Here is a 17,235-nt window from a genome sequence, read left to right as displayed (position 1 = left end):
ATGGGTGTGGAGCAGTTTCACTTAATGTAGTTTAGTCTATGTTTTAAATTCATTCGGGATGGGGGGGGGGTGTTTTCCTTCAAAGAAGGTGTGAGGGAACAAAAAAATCAATTCCTTTCCATTTAAAGCAACAGACAATAAATAAATTAATTTACAAATAAATCACATTGTACAGATTTAAAATTGTGTATATCTTAGAATGTACAGTGGGTAAAATAAGTACATCACACATCTTACTGTAACACGAAATATTGAATACATTTCAGTTCAATTTTTTTCCTTGTCATTCCATTGTTATTACACATAACGTAATTTCTGTACTTATTTGTTAAGGTTTCTTTGCATCTATGGATTACTTGGGTTGTTACCGGCATCTGGTGAAATTTCATGTCAATAGCGCCTTTAGAAATATATTTATTGAGAAAAATGGTCACGTGTTCAACACTTATTTTACCTGCAGTGTTAATTCAGTGTATTTTTAAAAGACAAATTCTAACATCTATTTTTAACACACTCTATGACATATATTAGGTTGGTGAAAAATATGTGGAATACAAACCCTTCATACTGCCTTTGCCAGTAATTTTAAAAATGAACTCAGTAGTAGTACACATAGGAGGACACGCAGGATCACATCCATAGAAATGACCACATGGCCAAAATGTCAAATTTGATGCTCCGTCACAATACAAGTGATGCTTCTTATCTGTCGATTCACCCTATTATTTACTAATATCTCTCCAACACTTTTTGAATTATTCTTACCCTTATTTCTATAAAGCACAATGATGAAGAAAGTGATAAATGATTTCTCAATCCAATTGCAATACATTCACAGCCCACACCTGTGGTTTAAGGAACATACCTTTGGGTCGGGGTGGACAGCAGTGCAGCAAGTTAACAGGCACGTCAGCCAGAAGCAGCTTTGTGTGTTGGTAAAAACCTGTGAGCTCCCGCAGACTAGAAAATGACTTCGAGACACCAGGGAGGCTGTAGTGCTCATTTCTTATGATGAGACAATCTTTATAATCAAGTCCAAGCGGAGTCTGCAAAAATGTTTTTCAATCGCTTTTTTAATCACAATAATACCAAAAGTACCGGATTTAACAAATGTTACTGAAAATGAATTGCTTGTGCACACGGATGGCTTAATATTTAAGTAGACTTCGATCAATGGGTTTTAGTGGCTCAACAAAGCTATATATATACACACACACACACATATATATATATATAATATATATATATATATATATATATATATATATATATATATATATATATATATATATATATATATATATATGAGGTCTATTAGATAAGAAACCGACACTTTTATTTTTTTTTAACTATATGGATTTGAATGACGTGCGATTACACCAATCATGCTTGAACCCTCGTGCGCATGCGTGAGTTTTTTCACGCGTGTCGGTGACGTCATTTCCCTGTGGGCAGGCCTTGAGTGAGATGTGGTCCCGCCCTCTCGGCTGAATTCCTTTGTTTCACAAGCTGCTCGAGACGGCGCGAGTTGCTTTATCAAAATTTTTTCTGGACCTGTGAGGGATATCCGAGTGGACACTATTCGAGAAATTAAGCTGGTTTTCGGTGAAACGTTTAATGGCTGATGAGAGATTATGGGGTGTTTCTGTCGGTGTAAGGACTTCCCATGGAGTGGGACGTCGTGCAGCACTTCCAGGCGCCATCGTCGGCCTGTTTCGAGCTGAAAACATCCTAATTTAAGGCTTAATTCACCCAGGACGTCATGAGAGAACAGAGAAGATTCAGAAGAGGCCGGCATGAGGAATTTATGCGGACATTCCACTGTTTAAGGACTTTTTTTAATGAAAGACGTGCGCGCAAATTCGCCGAGTCATTTTCCGTGACGACTCGGCAAATCTGTGTGCGCCGCGACAGGAAAAACACCTCTGTGTTGAAAACCATTTGTAAAATTCAGGCGGCTTTTGATGGCTTTCAACAAGTGAGTAACTGAGAAATTGTTTAACAGCTTGGGCATGTTCCAACTTGCCCGTTAAGATTTCCAACGGAGGTGTTTTTCCTGTCGCAACCCCCCGCAGTCGGGTCCGGCCCGACATGCGACTCTGCCCGCACGTTCTTTCATTACAAAATGTCCGTTAACAATGGAATGTCCGAATAAACTCATGCCGACTTCTTCTGAAAGTTCTCTGTTCTCTGACGACTTACTGGGTTAACAGAGCCTGAAATGTGGAAGTTTTCAACTTGAAACGGCGAGACGCTGCCGCCTCGAAGCGCAGATCGCCGTCAGGCACCGTGGGCCGTCCTTACGGCGACACTACCAGACCAAAATCTCTCATCAGCCGTTAAAATTTTTACCAAAAACCAGCTGAATTTATCGAATGGTGTCCACTCAGTTGTGCCTTACAGTTTTGAAAAAATTTTGATCAAACAAAGCAGCAGTCTCTGAGCCATTCCTAAACAATGAAAAAACGATGAGAGGGTGGGCCACTCCTCACTCAAAGACTGCCCACAGGCGAATGACGTAACCGACAGGCGTGAAAAAACTCTCGCATGCCCACGAGGGTTCAAGCATGTCTGATGTAATCACACGTGATTCAAATCCATATGGATTTTGAAAAAAATAATAAGGTCGGATACTTTTCTAATAGACCTCGTGTATATATATATATATATATATATATATATATATATATATATATATATATATATATATATATATATATATATATGTACACTTTTTGTAATCCAAAGAAGGGGAGCATGGATTGAACATGTCATCAATTAATGAACTGTGCGGAAAACAAGAGACAAAGTGGGAAACCTTTGGTATCAAATGTTAATTTGATGCTTCTGTTACAAATCTGTAAACAAAATTTTGGAATAAGTTCTCATTTCAAAATCTTGTGTACAATCAAAAAGTGGTAACATTTTATTGGCTCACCCTGTATATAAACACACACACACACACATATATATATATATATAATATATATATATATATATATATATATATGTGTGTGTGTGTGTGTGTATTGACACAGTGGTGGGTACAGATCCGCTAATCTACTAACTGCTAATTAGCAAAGCTAACTTATTTGTTAGCAGATTAACTTTTCAGCTAACTTCAAAAACCATCAGCGGACCAGTTAGCTTCCGCTAAACTTAGTTTTGCTAACTTTTAGTCCGCTAACATTGTTTTGCTGGTATAGTTGGCAGGGTTCTAGCTAGAATCATTTTAGTGCCGGGTAAATTACGTGATCGCGACTCATGGCTGGGGGTCTGACGGCAGAGCTCCCTGAAGCTATAGGGTTTTATACCTCTAAAATGTTATTGGCAAGCCCAATTTTAACTCATTTTGAGTGGTTTTAGATGCATTGAAAGAAAGAATAATCGACAAAAAAGACATTTATGTTGTAATATTTGTAATATCAATCAATCAATCAATTTTATTTATATAGCGCCAGATCACAACAAACAGTTGCCCCAAGGCGCTTTATATTGTAAGGCAAGGCCATACAATAATTACGTAAAAACCCCAACGGTCAAAACGACCCCCTGTGAGCAAGCACTTGGCGACAGTGGGAAGGAAAAACTCCCTTTTAACAGGAAGAAACCTCCAGCAGAACCAGGCTCAGGGAGGGGCAGTCTTCTGCTGGGACTGGTTGGGGCTGAGGGAGAGAACCAGGAAAAAGACATGCTGTGGAGGGGAGCAGAGATCAATCACTAATGATTAAATGCAGAGTGGTGCATACAGAGCAAAAGAGAAAGAAACACTCAGTGCATCATGGGAACCCCCCAGCAGTCTAAGTCTATAGCAGCATAACTAAGGGATGGTTCAGGGTCACCTGATCCACGCCCTAACTATAAGCTTTAGCAAAAGGAAAGTTTTAAGCCTAATCTTAAAAGTAGAGAGGGTGTCTGTCTCCCTGATCCGCAATTGAGAGCTGGTTCCACAGGAGAGGAGCCTGAAAGCTGAAGGCTCTGCCTCCCATTCTACTCTTACAAACCCTAGGAACTACAAGTAAGCCTGCAGTCTGAGAGCGAAGCGCTCTATTGGGGGTGATATGGTACTATGAGGTCCCTAAGATAAGATGGACCTGATTATTCAAAACCTTATAAGTAAGAAGAAGAATTTTAAATTCTATTCTAGAATTAACAGGAAGCCAATGAAGAGAGGCCAATATTGGTGAGATATGCTCTCTCCTTCTAGTCCCGTTAGTACTCTAGCTGCAGCATTTTGAATTAACTGAAGGCTTTTCAGGGAACTTTTAGGACAACCTGATAATAATGAATTACAATAGTCCAGCCTAGAGGAAATAAATGCAGGAATTAGTCTTTCAGCATCACTCTGAGACAAGACCTTTCTAATTTTAGAGATATTGCGTAAATGCAAAAAAGCAGTCCTACATATTTGTTTAATATGCGCTTTGAATGACATATCCTGGTCAAAAATGACTCCAAGATTTCTCACAGTATTACTAGAGGTCAGGGTACTGCCATCCAGAGTAAGGATCTGGTTAGACACCATGTTTCTAAGATTTGTGGGGCCAAGTACAATAACTTCAGTTTTATCTGAGTTAAAAGCAGGAAATTAGAGGTCATCCATGTCTTTATGTCTGTAAGACAATCCTGCAGTTTAGCTAATTGGTGTGTGTCCTCTGGCTTCATGGATAGATAAAGCTGGGTATCATCTGCGTAACAATGAAAATTTAAGCAATGCCGTCTAATAATACTGCCTAAGGAAGCATGTATAAAGTGAATAAACATTGGTCCTAGCACAGAACCTTGTGGAACTCCATAATTAACCTTAGTCTGTGAGAAGATTCCCCATTTACATGAACAAATTGTAATCTATTAGACAATATGATTCAAACCACCGCAGCGCAGTGCCTTTAATACCTCTGGCATGCTCTAATCTCTGTAACAACTTTTATGGGTCAACAGTATCAAAAGCAGCACTGAGGTCTAACAGAACAAGCACAGAGAGCAGTCCACTGTTATGGAGGCCATAAGACGATCATTGTAACCTTCACTAATGCTGTTTCTGTACTATGGTGAATTCTAAAACCCTGACTGAAACTCTTCAAATAGACCATTCCCTCTGCAGATGATCAGTTAGCTGTTTTACAACTACCCTTTCAAGAATTTTTGAAGAAAAGGAAGGTTGGAGATTGGCCTATAATTAGCTAAGATAGCTGGGTCAAGTGATGGCTTTTTAAGTAATGGTTTAATTACTGCCACCTTAAAAGCCTGTGGTACCTAGCCAACTAATAAGATAGATTGATCATATTTAAGATCGAAGCATTAAATAATGGTAGGGCTTCCTTGAGCAGCCTGGTAGGAATGGGGGTCTAATAGACATGTTGATGGTTGGATGAAGTAACTAATGAAACTAACTCAGACAGAACAATCGGAAGAGAAAGGTCTAACCAAATACCAGCATCACTGAAAGCAGCCAAAGATAACGATATGTCTTTGGGATGGTTATGAGTAGTTTTTTCTCTAATAGTTAAAATTTATTAGCCAAAGAAAGTCATGAAGTCATTACTAGTTAAAGTTTAAAGGAATACTCAGCTCAATAGAGCTCTGACTCTTTGTCAGCCTGGCTACAGTGCTGAAAGAAACCTGGGGTTGTTCTTATTTTCTTCAATTAGTGATGAGTAGTAAGATGTCCTAGCTTTACGGAGGGCTTTTTTATAGAGCAGCAGACTCTTTTTCCAGGCTACATGAAGATCTTCTAAATTAGTGAGACGCCATTTCCTCTCCAACTTACGGGTTATCTGCTTTAAGCTGCGAGTTTATGAGTTATACCATGGATTCTGATTTAAAGTTATACCACGGATTCTGATTTAAAGCTCTCTTTTTCAGAGGAGCTACAGCATCCAAAGTTGTCTTCATGAGGATGTAAAACTATTGACGAGATACTCTATCTCACTTACAGAGTTTAGGTAGCTACTCTGCACTGTGTTGGTATATGGCATTAGAGAACATAAAGAAGGAATCATATCCTTAAACCTAGTTACAGCGCTTTCTGAAAGACTTCTAGTGTAATGAAACTTATTCCCCACTGCTGGGTAGTCCATCAGAGTAAATGTAAATGTTATTAAGAAATGATCAGACAGAAGGGAGTTTTCAGGGAATACTGTTAAGTCTTCAATTTCCATACCATAAGTCAGAACAAGATCTAAGATATGATTAAAGTGGTGGGTGGACTCATTTACATTTTGAGCAAAGCCAACTGAGTCTAATAATAGATTAAATGCAGTGTTGAGGCTGTCATTCTCAGCATCTGTGTGGATGTTAAAATCGCCCACTATAATTATCTTATCTGAGCTAAGTACTGAGTCAGACAAAAGGTCTGAAAATTCACAGAGAAACTCACAGTAACGACCAGGTGGACGATAGATAATAACAAATAAAACTGGTTTTTGGGACTTCCAATTTGGATGGACAAGACTAAGAGTCAAGCTTTCAAATGAATTAAAGCTCTGTCTGGGTTTTTGATTAATTAATAAGCTGGAATGGAAGATTGCTAATTGAAGAAAATAAGAACAACCCCAGGTTTCTTTTCAGCACTGTAGCCAGGCTGACAAAGAGTCAGAGCTCTATTGAGCTGAGTATTCCATTAACTTTAACTAGTAATGACTTCAGGACTTTCTTTGCTAACAAAATTTTAACTATTAGAGAAAAAATTACTCATAACCATCCCAAAGACGTATCGTTATCTTTGGCTGCTTTCAGTGATGCCGGTATTTGGTTAGACTCTTTCTCTCCGATTGTTCTGTCTGAGTTATTTTCATTAGTTACTTCATCCAAACCATCAACATGTTTATTAGACCCCATTCCTACCAGGCTGCTCAAGGAAGCCCTACCATTATTTAATGCTTCGATCTTAAATATGATCAATCTATCTTTGTTAGTTGGCTATGTACCACAGGCTTTTAAGGTGGCAGTAATTAAACCATTACTTAAAAAGCCATCACTTGACCCAGCTATCTTAGCTAATTATAGGCCAATCTCCAACCTTCCTTTTCTCTCAAAAATTCTTGAAAGGGTAGTTGTAAAACAGCTAACTGATCATCTGCAGAGGAATGGTCTATTTGAAGAGTTTCAGTCAGGTTTTAGAATTCATCATAGTACAGAAACAGCAGGTTCTGTGCTAGGACCAATTTTATTCACTTTATACATGCTTCCCTTAGGCAGTATTATTAGACGGTATTGCTTAAATTTTCATTGTTACGCAGATGATACCCAGCTTTATCTATCCATGAAGCCAGAGGACACACACCAATTAGCTAAACTGCAGGATTGTCTTACAGACATAAAGACATGGATGACCTCTAATTTCCTGCTTTTAAACTCAGATAAAACTGAAGTTATTGTACTTGGCCCCACAAATCTTAGAAACATGGTGTCTAACCAGATCCTTACTCTGGATGGCATTACCCTGACCTCTAGTAATACTGTGGGAAATCTTGGAGTCATTTTTGATCAGGATATGTCATTCAAAGCGCATATTAAACAAATATGTAGGACTGCTTTTTTGCATTTACGCAATATCTCTAAAATCAGAAAGGTCTTGTCTCAGAGTGATGCTGAAAAACTAATTCATGCATTTATTTCCTCTAGGCTGGACTATTGTAATTCATTATTATCAGGTTGTCCTAAAAGTTCCCTAAAAAGCCTTCAGTTAATTCAAAATGCTGCAGCTAGAGTACTGACGGGGACTAGAAGGATAGAGCATATCTCACCCATATTGGCCTCTCTTCATTGGCTTCCTGTTAATTCTAGAATAGAATTTAAAATTCTTCTTCTTACTTATAAGGTTTTGAATAATCAGGTCCCATCTTATCTTAGGGACCTCGTAGCACCATATCACCCCAATAGAGCGCTTCGCTCTCAGACTGCAGGCTTACTTGTAGTTCCTAGGGTTTGTAAGAGTAGAATGGGAGGCAGAGCCTTCAGCTTTCAGGCTCCTCTCCTGTGGAACCAGCTCCCAATTCAGATCAGGGAGACAGACACCCTCTCTACTTTTAAGATTAGGCTTAAAACTTTCCTTTTTGCTAAAGCTTATAGTTAGGGCTGGATCAGGTGACCCTGAACCATCCCTTAGTTATGCTGCTATAGACGTAGACTGCTGGGGGGTTCCCATGATGCACTGTTTCTTTCTCTTTTTGCTCTGTATGCACCACTCTGCATTTAATCATTAGTGATCGATCTCTGCTCCCCTCCACAGCATGTCTTTTTCCTGGTTCTCTCCCTCAGCCCCAACCAGTCCCAGCAGAAGACTGCCCCTCCCTGAGCCTGGTTCTGCTGGAGGTTTCTTCCTGTTAAAAGGGAGTTTTTCCTTCCCACTGTAGCCAAGTGCTTGCTCACAGGGGGTCGTTTTGACCGTTGGGGTTTTACATAATTATTGTATGGCCTTGCCTTACAATATAAAGCGCCTTGGGGCAACTGTTTGTTGTGATTTGGCGCTATATAAAAAAAAAATTGATTGATTGATTGATCCTCCGCCTCGGCCCGTGCTACGAGCATTCTGGCAGTTAGTGTGACTCGGGGGTGTTGACTCATTTAAACTAACATATTCATCCTGCTGTAACCAGGTTTCTGTAAGGCAGAATAAATCAACGTTGATCAATTATTATATCATTTACTAACAGGGACTTAGAAGAGAGAGACCTAATGTTTAATAGACCACATTTAACTGTTTTAGTCTGTGGTGCAGTTGAAGGTGCTATATTATTTTTTCTTTTTGAATTTTTATGCTTAAATAGATTTTTGCTGGTTATTGGTGGTAATACCAAAGTTCTTTTTTAAAAGGTTGCTGTCAAAGTCTAAGTTAATAAAATAAATAACGCTGAAAAGGTTAAAAACACATTAATATTTGATGGCCATATAGCATTTGCTCTCTTCTTCAAAAATGACACACTTTACCTTTTAATCCTGTGGAGCAGGCAGAGTTTTTCTGTTATGACAGTTTTTTCCAATATGTTTCAGTGGGATAGCATTATTATTTTTTATTTTTTTATTTTAAACAATATAACCTGTAATTGCCTTGTTTGAACAAGAGCTGAACCTGGACTCATTTGATTGTAAGTTTAGCACTTTCACTGATTCACTGAGGCTCCTCCCCCACTCCACCTCTCCTCTCGCTCTTTCTCCTCTGCTTCCCTCCCCCTCACTCTCACGTCTGTTTTCCTTCAACCTTTTTGGAAACAGGGATCCGTTAAACTGTAAAATAAACTGTAAACTTCTGAGTATATTATCAGCATCTGCCAACACAGAAGCAACTCTGGATTATGAAACATTTTTCTGGAGGATTTTTTTTTCCCTTTAAGTCAGAGCGGAGTGCGTCTCTAGCCGCTCTTATCTCTGCTTTCAGCATTCTGTGGCTTCACAGAGCGCTGAAAGCAGCTAACTGCTGTTTGTACTTAGATACGATGAAAATAAGAAATATATTTCTTATTTCTTTAATTATTTGGTTGAAATTGCAAAATAAAACAAAGTATGAATCTAATAAGCTTGAAATGTGATCGAATTGGTACATTTTTCAGCAACATTTCAGTTCATTTTTTGGGAAAATCCATGGTGGGCAGGTATGGAGCTAAATCCAGGCCAAAAGTTTTGTAATCTGAAAAAAAAATGATTGGAAAAAATAAATTTTGAAACTGAAAATTCAATGTTTGTTCTTGAATCTTCTAATAATTAAAAAGTATTATTAAAATAAAAAATATGTGTAAGATATATATTTTTCAGTTTAAATATACTTTTGATTTAGCTCTGTAATTATTTTGATCAAATAATTTATTTTCATTTTTCTTTCCTCTGAAATATATTGTAAACATGTGATGTGTCATTTTTATCAGTTGCAAGGATTAATTTTTCAGAAATCAAATCTTATCTTGTTTGGTTTCATATTTCTTTTTTTCACCATCAGATCTTTTTTCACTTTCGATATTTTTCAGTTGCAACTTTTGGCCCCGTTCTGGCATGGGAGGGCCGTTGGTTCGATTGAGAGGGGCTGGAATTGTGAGTGACAGAAGAGCAATCAGTCCTCACATGATGTTGCTTTCAGGAAACGTGGGTACTTTGATAGATAATGACTCAACACTTTCTCTCCACTGTGTTGTCTTGATACCTGTAAATAAAATGATGCTAAGGACAAAGATGTCTAGTACAAGTAATTCTAGACCACTCTGGGTAATTTTTGATGTATAAAAACTGGAAAATATGCCAGATTGTAAAGTTTAACACCTACACTTAAAAAAACTATGTTTCCCAAATTCACATAAGACTGTGAACGCAGCGCAGCATCCCCGCATGAATTAATGGAAGGTTTATTGGTCAAGTCATTTCAGAGTAAAATAATGAAAATAAATTATTTGATCAAAATAATTACAGAGCTGAATCAAAAGTATATTTAAACTGAAAATATATATATCTTACACTTTAGTAGTACAACTGGACAACTGAGAGCCTACACAGAAATATCTTACCCTTGTTTTTATTTAATAATACTTTTTAAATTATTAGAAGATTCAAGAACAAACATTGAATTTTCAGTTTCAAAATTTATTTATTTTTATTTTTTTTCAGATTACAAAAATTTTGGCCTGGATTTAGCTCCATAGGCAGGACAACCAATTTGAACATGAGAGCCCACCGTAGCTTGGAACCCGATGGTAAAGCCGAATGGTCAAAAACGTCTGTAAACCCTAAAATCATGCATGTTAGTTCCTGTCTGTTTTGTGTATTGCAGAAGTCAGGCAGCTGTGAGGAGCTGAGCTCAACCCTACCCCAGCAGAAGTCTGCTACAAAAAAAGTCATTTAAATTCAATATACAGTGCCCCAGACATGTGGCAGAAGGCATCAAAAGCAAAGCAGTTTTGACTTATGGTTTGTTTTAAAAACTAAACTAATTCTGGGCAGTTTATGTTGTCGTCCTGCGTCTTTGTTTGTCTGTGTGATTATTGTTTTTCTGTGCTGATGGGGTTTTTTCCTCATTGCTGCTGTGTAACGCAGCGGCTATGAGGGGTTTTTTTTTCTCCTTTTTCCCTCGTGTGTGCTTTTTTAATATGTGTTTATGTACCGGGCCGGCCTATGTGTGTTGTGTGTCGTTTGTTATGGGTCGGTCTTGGTTTGCTCAGCCCTGCTGTTGACCAAGGCAGGAATGTACATCTGGAGCTGGTCCCCAGGCGCCTAATGGTGACTTCTGCTCCTACTGGCAATTAGGATGGGTTAAATGCAGTAGACACATTTCATTGTGCAGGGAACATGTTCTTTTGTGCATATGACAATAAAATTCTTTTGAATCCTTTTGAATCCTTTGAATCCTTGAATCCTTTATTGATATTAACATCAACTCTGTCATTATACAAAGGTGAAAATATCCACACATATCTTTAGTTTAAAGTAATGCGCTAATTCTGAAGGTGTTGAGCATTAACACTCACAGATGCCAAAGGGCATTATGGGAAAATGAGCCTCCTCATCACTGGTTGGTTGGTTATTTATTTGTAAAAAAAAATCTGTGATTTTTTTCTTCATTGAGGGGAAAAAAGGCATTTGCAAAACTGAAATTCATTTGTTAAGTGTGATTCAGCAAAACGAATAGTCCTTAAACTTAAACTGGCTTGTTAGTAGCTGACAGTGTACTGGAGTCAATCCTAAAAGTTAGCAGTTAGCTGTAGCTTCCGCTAAATGTTTTTAGTGGTTTATTTGTTTACCATTACAAAAGTTAACTTTTCAGTTAGTGGATTAGTGGTTATTGAAGCTAACTTTTTGGTTAACTGTGCCCACCACTGTGTGTGTGTGTGTTTGTTTGTGTTTATATATATATATATATATAAATTTATAATAAATATATATATTTATATATACAGTGAGTAAAATATGTATTTGAACACCCTGCAATTTTGCAAGTTCTCCCACTTAGAAATCATGGAGGGGTCTGAAATTTTCATCTTCGGTGCATGTCCACTGTGAGAGACATAATCTAAAAAAAAATCCGGAAATCACAATTATGATTTTTTTAATAATTTCTTTGTATGTTACTGTTGCAAATAAGTATTTGAACACCTGTGAAAAATCAATGTTAATATTTGGTACAGTAGCCTTTGTTTACAATACAGAGGTCAAACCATTTCCTGTAGTTTTTCACCAGGTTTGCACACACTGCAGCAGGGATTTTGGTCCACTCCTCCATACAGATCTTCTCAGATCTTTCAGGTTTGAAGTTTCAGCTCCTTCCAAAGATTTTCTATTGAGTTCAGGTCTGGAGACTGGCCAGGCCAGGATTTTAAACCACGACAGCATCATGTGTTACTAATGTAATCTTTGTGACTGTGGTCCCAGCTCTCTTCAGGTCATTGACCAGGTCCTCCTGTGTAGTTCTGAGCTTTCTCCGAATCATCCTTACCCCACGAAGTGAGATCTTGCATGGAATCCCAGACCGAGGGAGACTGACAGTCATCTTGTGTTTCTTCCACTTTCTAATAACAGTTGTTGTCTTCTACCAAGCTGCTTGCCTGTTTGTCCTGTAGTCCATCCCAGCCTTGTGCAGGTCTACAGTTTTGTCCCTGGTGTCCTTAGACAGCTCTTTGGTCTTGGCTATGGTGGACAGGTTGGAGTGTGATTGATTGACTGTGTGAACAGGTGTCTTTTATACAGGTAACAAGGTCAAACAGGTGCAATTAATACAGGTTAAGAGTGCAGAATAAGAGGGCTTCTTAAAGAAAAATTAACAGGTCTGTGTGAGCCAGAATTCTTGCTGGTTGGTAGGGGTTGAAATACTTATTTGCAGCAGTAACCTAAAAATAAATTATTAAAAAAAAATCATATATTGTGATTTTTTTTTTTCTTTTTTTTTTTTTTTAGATTGTGTCTCACAGTGGACATGCACCTAAGATGAAAATTTTAGACCCCTCCATGATTTCTAAGTGGGAGAACTTGCAAAACCGCAGGGTGTTCAAATACTTATTTTCCTTACAGTATGTATATATATATATATATATATATATATATATATATATATATATATATATGAGCATATCATCTGCATATTAGGCAATCACACAACATAGAATTGCTGATCAAAAGGTTTTCTGTTATTTTATCTTGGTTTTGCGGGTATCTGATTCTTTTACCTGAACACAAACAGTGAGGAAGAAGTTGTCGTAGTTCTTGGGACTCTGTCGGAGGAGGAATGTGCCACCTTTAAATTGTGACTTTTTCAACTTGTTGACTGCAAATTCTGATCTGGTGTAAGAAAATTGCACAGAATTGAATATCTGCGGAAATTGCTTGTGAATGGTAGCAGCTCTCTCTCTCTCTCTCTCTCTCTCTCGAGAGAGAGAGAGAGAGAGAGAGAGAGAAATCTTTTTTTAAAATATAGCAATGTGACTCACGTGACTGGGCCATGGCAGTGATTTTTGAGACCTTCTAGAAGACTTGGCGGAGCAATGTCTTGACAGAAGTAATGGCTGGAGTCTGTGGTCAGTCTGAAGTAGCCATCAACAAGTGACACAAATGAAAGTGCTTCTTTGAGACTCTTGAAGTTGGCTTCCTAAAGTGCATAACATTGATATATTGTCAGGCCAAATCACATCAACGTGCTGAATTATTGAAAATTAGATAAATACTACATGTGCCCTTCACCAAGCATCTATCATCTTTGCGTGTTATTGTGACCATCCTGCTGTCTTGGGGAACCTGCTCATGGCACATCCTCTTTATATTGATGTCAATAATTTCTTGGAAGTCACAGAAGGTCTGCCACTCCTAAAAAGGAAAACATTTGTTGCTTTTATGCTGACTATTCGAACTATCAACATGATCATAAGAACCCCTAGAGAAAATATATAAAACAATGCTTATATGGGGAGGTGATGGTCTAGTGGTTAAGCAGTGGGCTTGAGGTCAGATCCTCAGTTCAAACCCCCATCTGGCTGGAAAATCACTAGGGGGCCCTTGGGCAAGGTCCTAATCCCTGCGTGTGGTGAGCACCTTGCATGGCAGCACCCTGACATTGGTGTGCGAATGGGTGAATGTGAGGCATTACTGTAAAAACGCTTTGAGCTTCTAATACTGAGTGGAAAAAGCGCTATATAAATTCAGTCCATTTACCATTAGTATAACTTTAAAATGCCACACCATGGGATACCTAACAAGAAAACAACAGCAAACAATAATTTCACAGAAATAAAAGATACACTATGACTAACTATCCATTTATTAGAACCTTACCTTGAGTGCTAACCATAGTATGGTTAGCACCCATGATTTTGCAGCGTATATAGGGGTTGAACTGCCGACCTATTGACTGATGTTCTATTCTAGGTACAGGTGAGCCCTGATAATTTGCGTATGCGTAACTTGTATTTTGGCTTTACTCATGGTTGATTTGTGGACTGCAAAAATTTAGACTACTGTATGTTTTTGGTCAACGTCATTAAGTTGTGGTTTCAGATAACTAGCGGTTCAATTTTGTGGACCCCAACTTGCATGCGTTAAAGAGGTTCACCTGTATGTTTTCTTGAGGCTACCTGCACTTCATCTGCATTGTCTCAGTACAACCAGTGGTAAACGGCTTCCAGCCATTGTTGGGGAGTAACCTCCAATAGAGTAGCATCCTCTCCAGGGGGAGTCATAGACTATCATCTACTTCATGTGACAGGAACCCAAAATAAGTATCAGCCTGATTAGGCCATGAGGCCAGGAAATGATTTATTACTCTACTGTATGTAGTATCTATGCATATTTATCCTCACATATTCGGGAAGCACTGTTAGGTAATCACTAATCTTTGTTTTCAAAACAATAAACTCAAATAAGTTTTACAAGAGCAGTAATTTCAATATAGTTTCTTTAAGAAAATGGTAAACAGACTGCATTTATATTGCGCTTTTTCCATCTGCATCAGATGCTCAAAGCGCTTTAAAATAATGCCTTACATTCACCCCAATGTGAGGGTGCTGCCATAGAAGGCGCTCACTAAACACTAGGAGCAACTAGGGGATTAAGGACCTTGCCGAATGGTCCTTAGTGACTTTCCAGTTACGCTGGGATTTGAACCAAAGATCCTCTGGTCTCAGCCCAACGCTTAACCATTAAACCATCACCTCCCCACCCGCCCCAAAAGGGCAATGAAAAGTAGCTAAATTAGCCAAATTACATCCTCAGTCATCTTCAAGTCAACACAATACAATCAAACAAATATTTTCAACACCTTACTACACAACAAAACAATACGATACAATACAAAACAATACTTTGATCGTACATGATCAAAGTGTTAAAACTGTCCATAATTATGTTAAAATAACCAACGTAGACAACTTTACTGAAATAAAGGGTAAATGTGCTTGTCGAGTTGAGATCCAATAAAACCACGCCATCTCATTCTTCACTTTAACTTGAGCATCTTGTCCTTACCAGTGCACCATCAGGGTGACACCTTCCACTCGTTTGAATTCCAGCTTCCTCCTGTGACCCAGCAACATGGTGAAAGTGGAGTTCATCTGTGAGGAAGAAGGACTCACTTGGAACATTTCACTTCCCAATGAAGGCTCGATACTGGCCAGTTCAATCAGGTACTTAAGCTTCAAGCTATAGTCATCTATGGAGCAGCTGCCGAGCTTCTTCAGGAAACGCTTGAGGGTGGTTCGGATTCGAAAACGGTCCAGGCGGTTTCGCTTCTGGATTTCATGACAATGTGTTTTTGGAAGGCAGGATTTGTAGCTGGGGAGGAAGAATATATAGTTTGGCTAATGAGTGACTGAAAGGAAAAAAGAAAGACATCGACAAATGAAAGTTCTGCAAGACTTGTTCAAATCTTGGCCGTCACCTGACAGTCTTGCAGAGCTCTCGTACACTCAGGTGACGTTCCTTTGCCATTCTCCACAAATCCAGGACTGCCAGCCCAAGACATTCTTCCTGTGCACTCAAAGGTGGAGACACTCCTGCCTCACTAGTGACAAAGTCACTTCGCAACTATGTGCAAAAAAAAACAGTCAGTGACAATGAAGAATGCATCCATTTGGTTATAGATTTAAACTTTTTGATTTTTGCAACATTTAACCCCCAATGATACCATTACAGGGGCACTAAAAACTTACAGGGGTCATAAATATTTGTGTGACAGTCACCGGTTCACTTGACTTGAGAACACATGCATCCAGGATATTTATCGCAAATCAGTTTTACAGATACTGAGGTAAATGCTTTTAAATATTTCTGCACTTCACCTGAGCAAAGAGATAATCGATGACACCGTAGTCAAGCACTGGATTGATTTGGTCTCTGGTCAGACTGTAGCGGTATGATGTTCTTGGTCCTTGTCCAAACCAGTTGCCAAAGAAAAACCTTCATACCAAAAAGTTTATTTAAACAGTACCAAATCAGAGTATAAATTATTTGAAAGTGCAGTACACAAGTAAGGTCTTGACTTCACCCACTCCCATGAGCATAGAACACGTGACAGTGATGAGGAAAAAGAGTGCACGACTGAATATAATGCTTCCATCCATTCATTTTTTTTTTTGAAACCCACTTATTCCTGGGCAGGGTCATGGGGGTGCTGGAGCCTACCCCAGCACTCACTGAGCGAGGGACAGGACAGGCCACCGGTGCATTACAGGGCTGACAGACAATTTCATTCACACTTTCACTCACACCTACGGTCAGTTTAGATCATTCACTGATGAACATCACTGCACCCTCTTGACCCTTTCTGATTTGTTTGACCTGTTTTTGATTTGTTTGATTTGGAGTCACCATTTCAGCCAACCTGCATGTCTTTGAAAGTGGGAGGAAGTGAGGGCACCCAGAGGGAACCCACGCAAACACGAACAGAATGTGCAAACTCCACACAGAAAGGACCATTTACAGAAAGGGCCTCATCTACCAAGCGTGCGTATACACAAAAACGTGACGTACATCCGTCTTCACTCCAACATTCAGATGTATCAAAAGAGGAAATGTGCGATGTGTCATGCAAAAATCCTGTCTGGCGTATGCACGTTTCTCCAGCTATTGGTCCTCTGCTGACATGTAGAGGTGATGCTTTGACACTGTTAATAGTGTGAAAACAAGAAGTCATCAGAGCGATGTGCACATTAGCAACACACTGATGAACAATTAACACACCCACATGTTTGCAATTATATGGGTGGGCCTAAAAGCATGCACAAAGTGAGCATTGTTAGAGGACCTTGCAAATGGTGCCATCTGACGTGAGCG

The 17,235-nt window shown here is 38.8% G+C and overlaps 1 protein-coding gene across 1 annotated transcript in view; it reads right to left on the bottom strand.

Annotated features, from left to right (window-relative positions):
* jak3 (Janus kinase 3 (a protein tyrosine kinase, leukocyte)) overlaps positions 1-17,235 on the bottom strand; it is an 87,323-nt gene that overhangs the window by 62,241 nt on the left and 7,847 nt on the right. Inside the window, 8 exon segments of the mRNA XM_034180034.1 lie at positions 866-1,046; positions 13,143-13,254; positions 13,404-13,561; positions 13,654-13,776; positions 15,430-15,483; positions 15,486-15,735; positions 15,842-15,987; positions 16,242-16,359. Of these exon segments, the coding sequence (XP_034035925.1) occupies positions 866-1,046; positions 13,143-13,254; positions 13,404-13,561; positions 13,654-13,776; positions 15,430-15,483; positions 15,486-15,735; positions 15,842-15,987; positions 16,242-16,359 (1,142 nt within the window).

Source organism: Thalassophryne amazonica, chromosome 10, assembly GCF_902500255.1.
Source record: "Thalassophryne amazonica chromosome 10, fThaAma1.1, whole genome shotgun sequence".
NCBI classification, from domain to species: Eukaryota; Metazoa; Chordata; class Actinopteri; order Batrachoidiformes; family Batrachoididae; genus Thalassophryne; species Thalassophryne amazonica.
The sequence above is the reverse complement of the archived record's forward strand: the minus strand, read 5'-3'. Positions and strand labels throughout refer to the sequence as shown.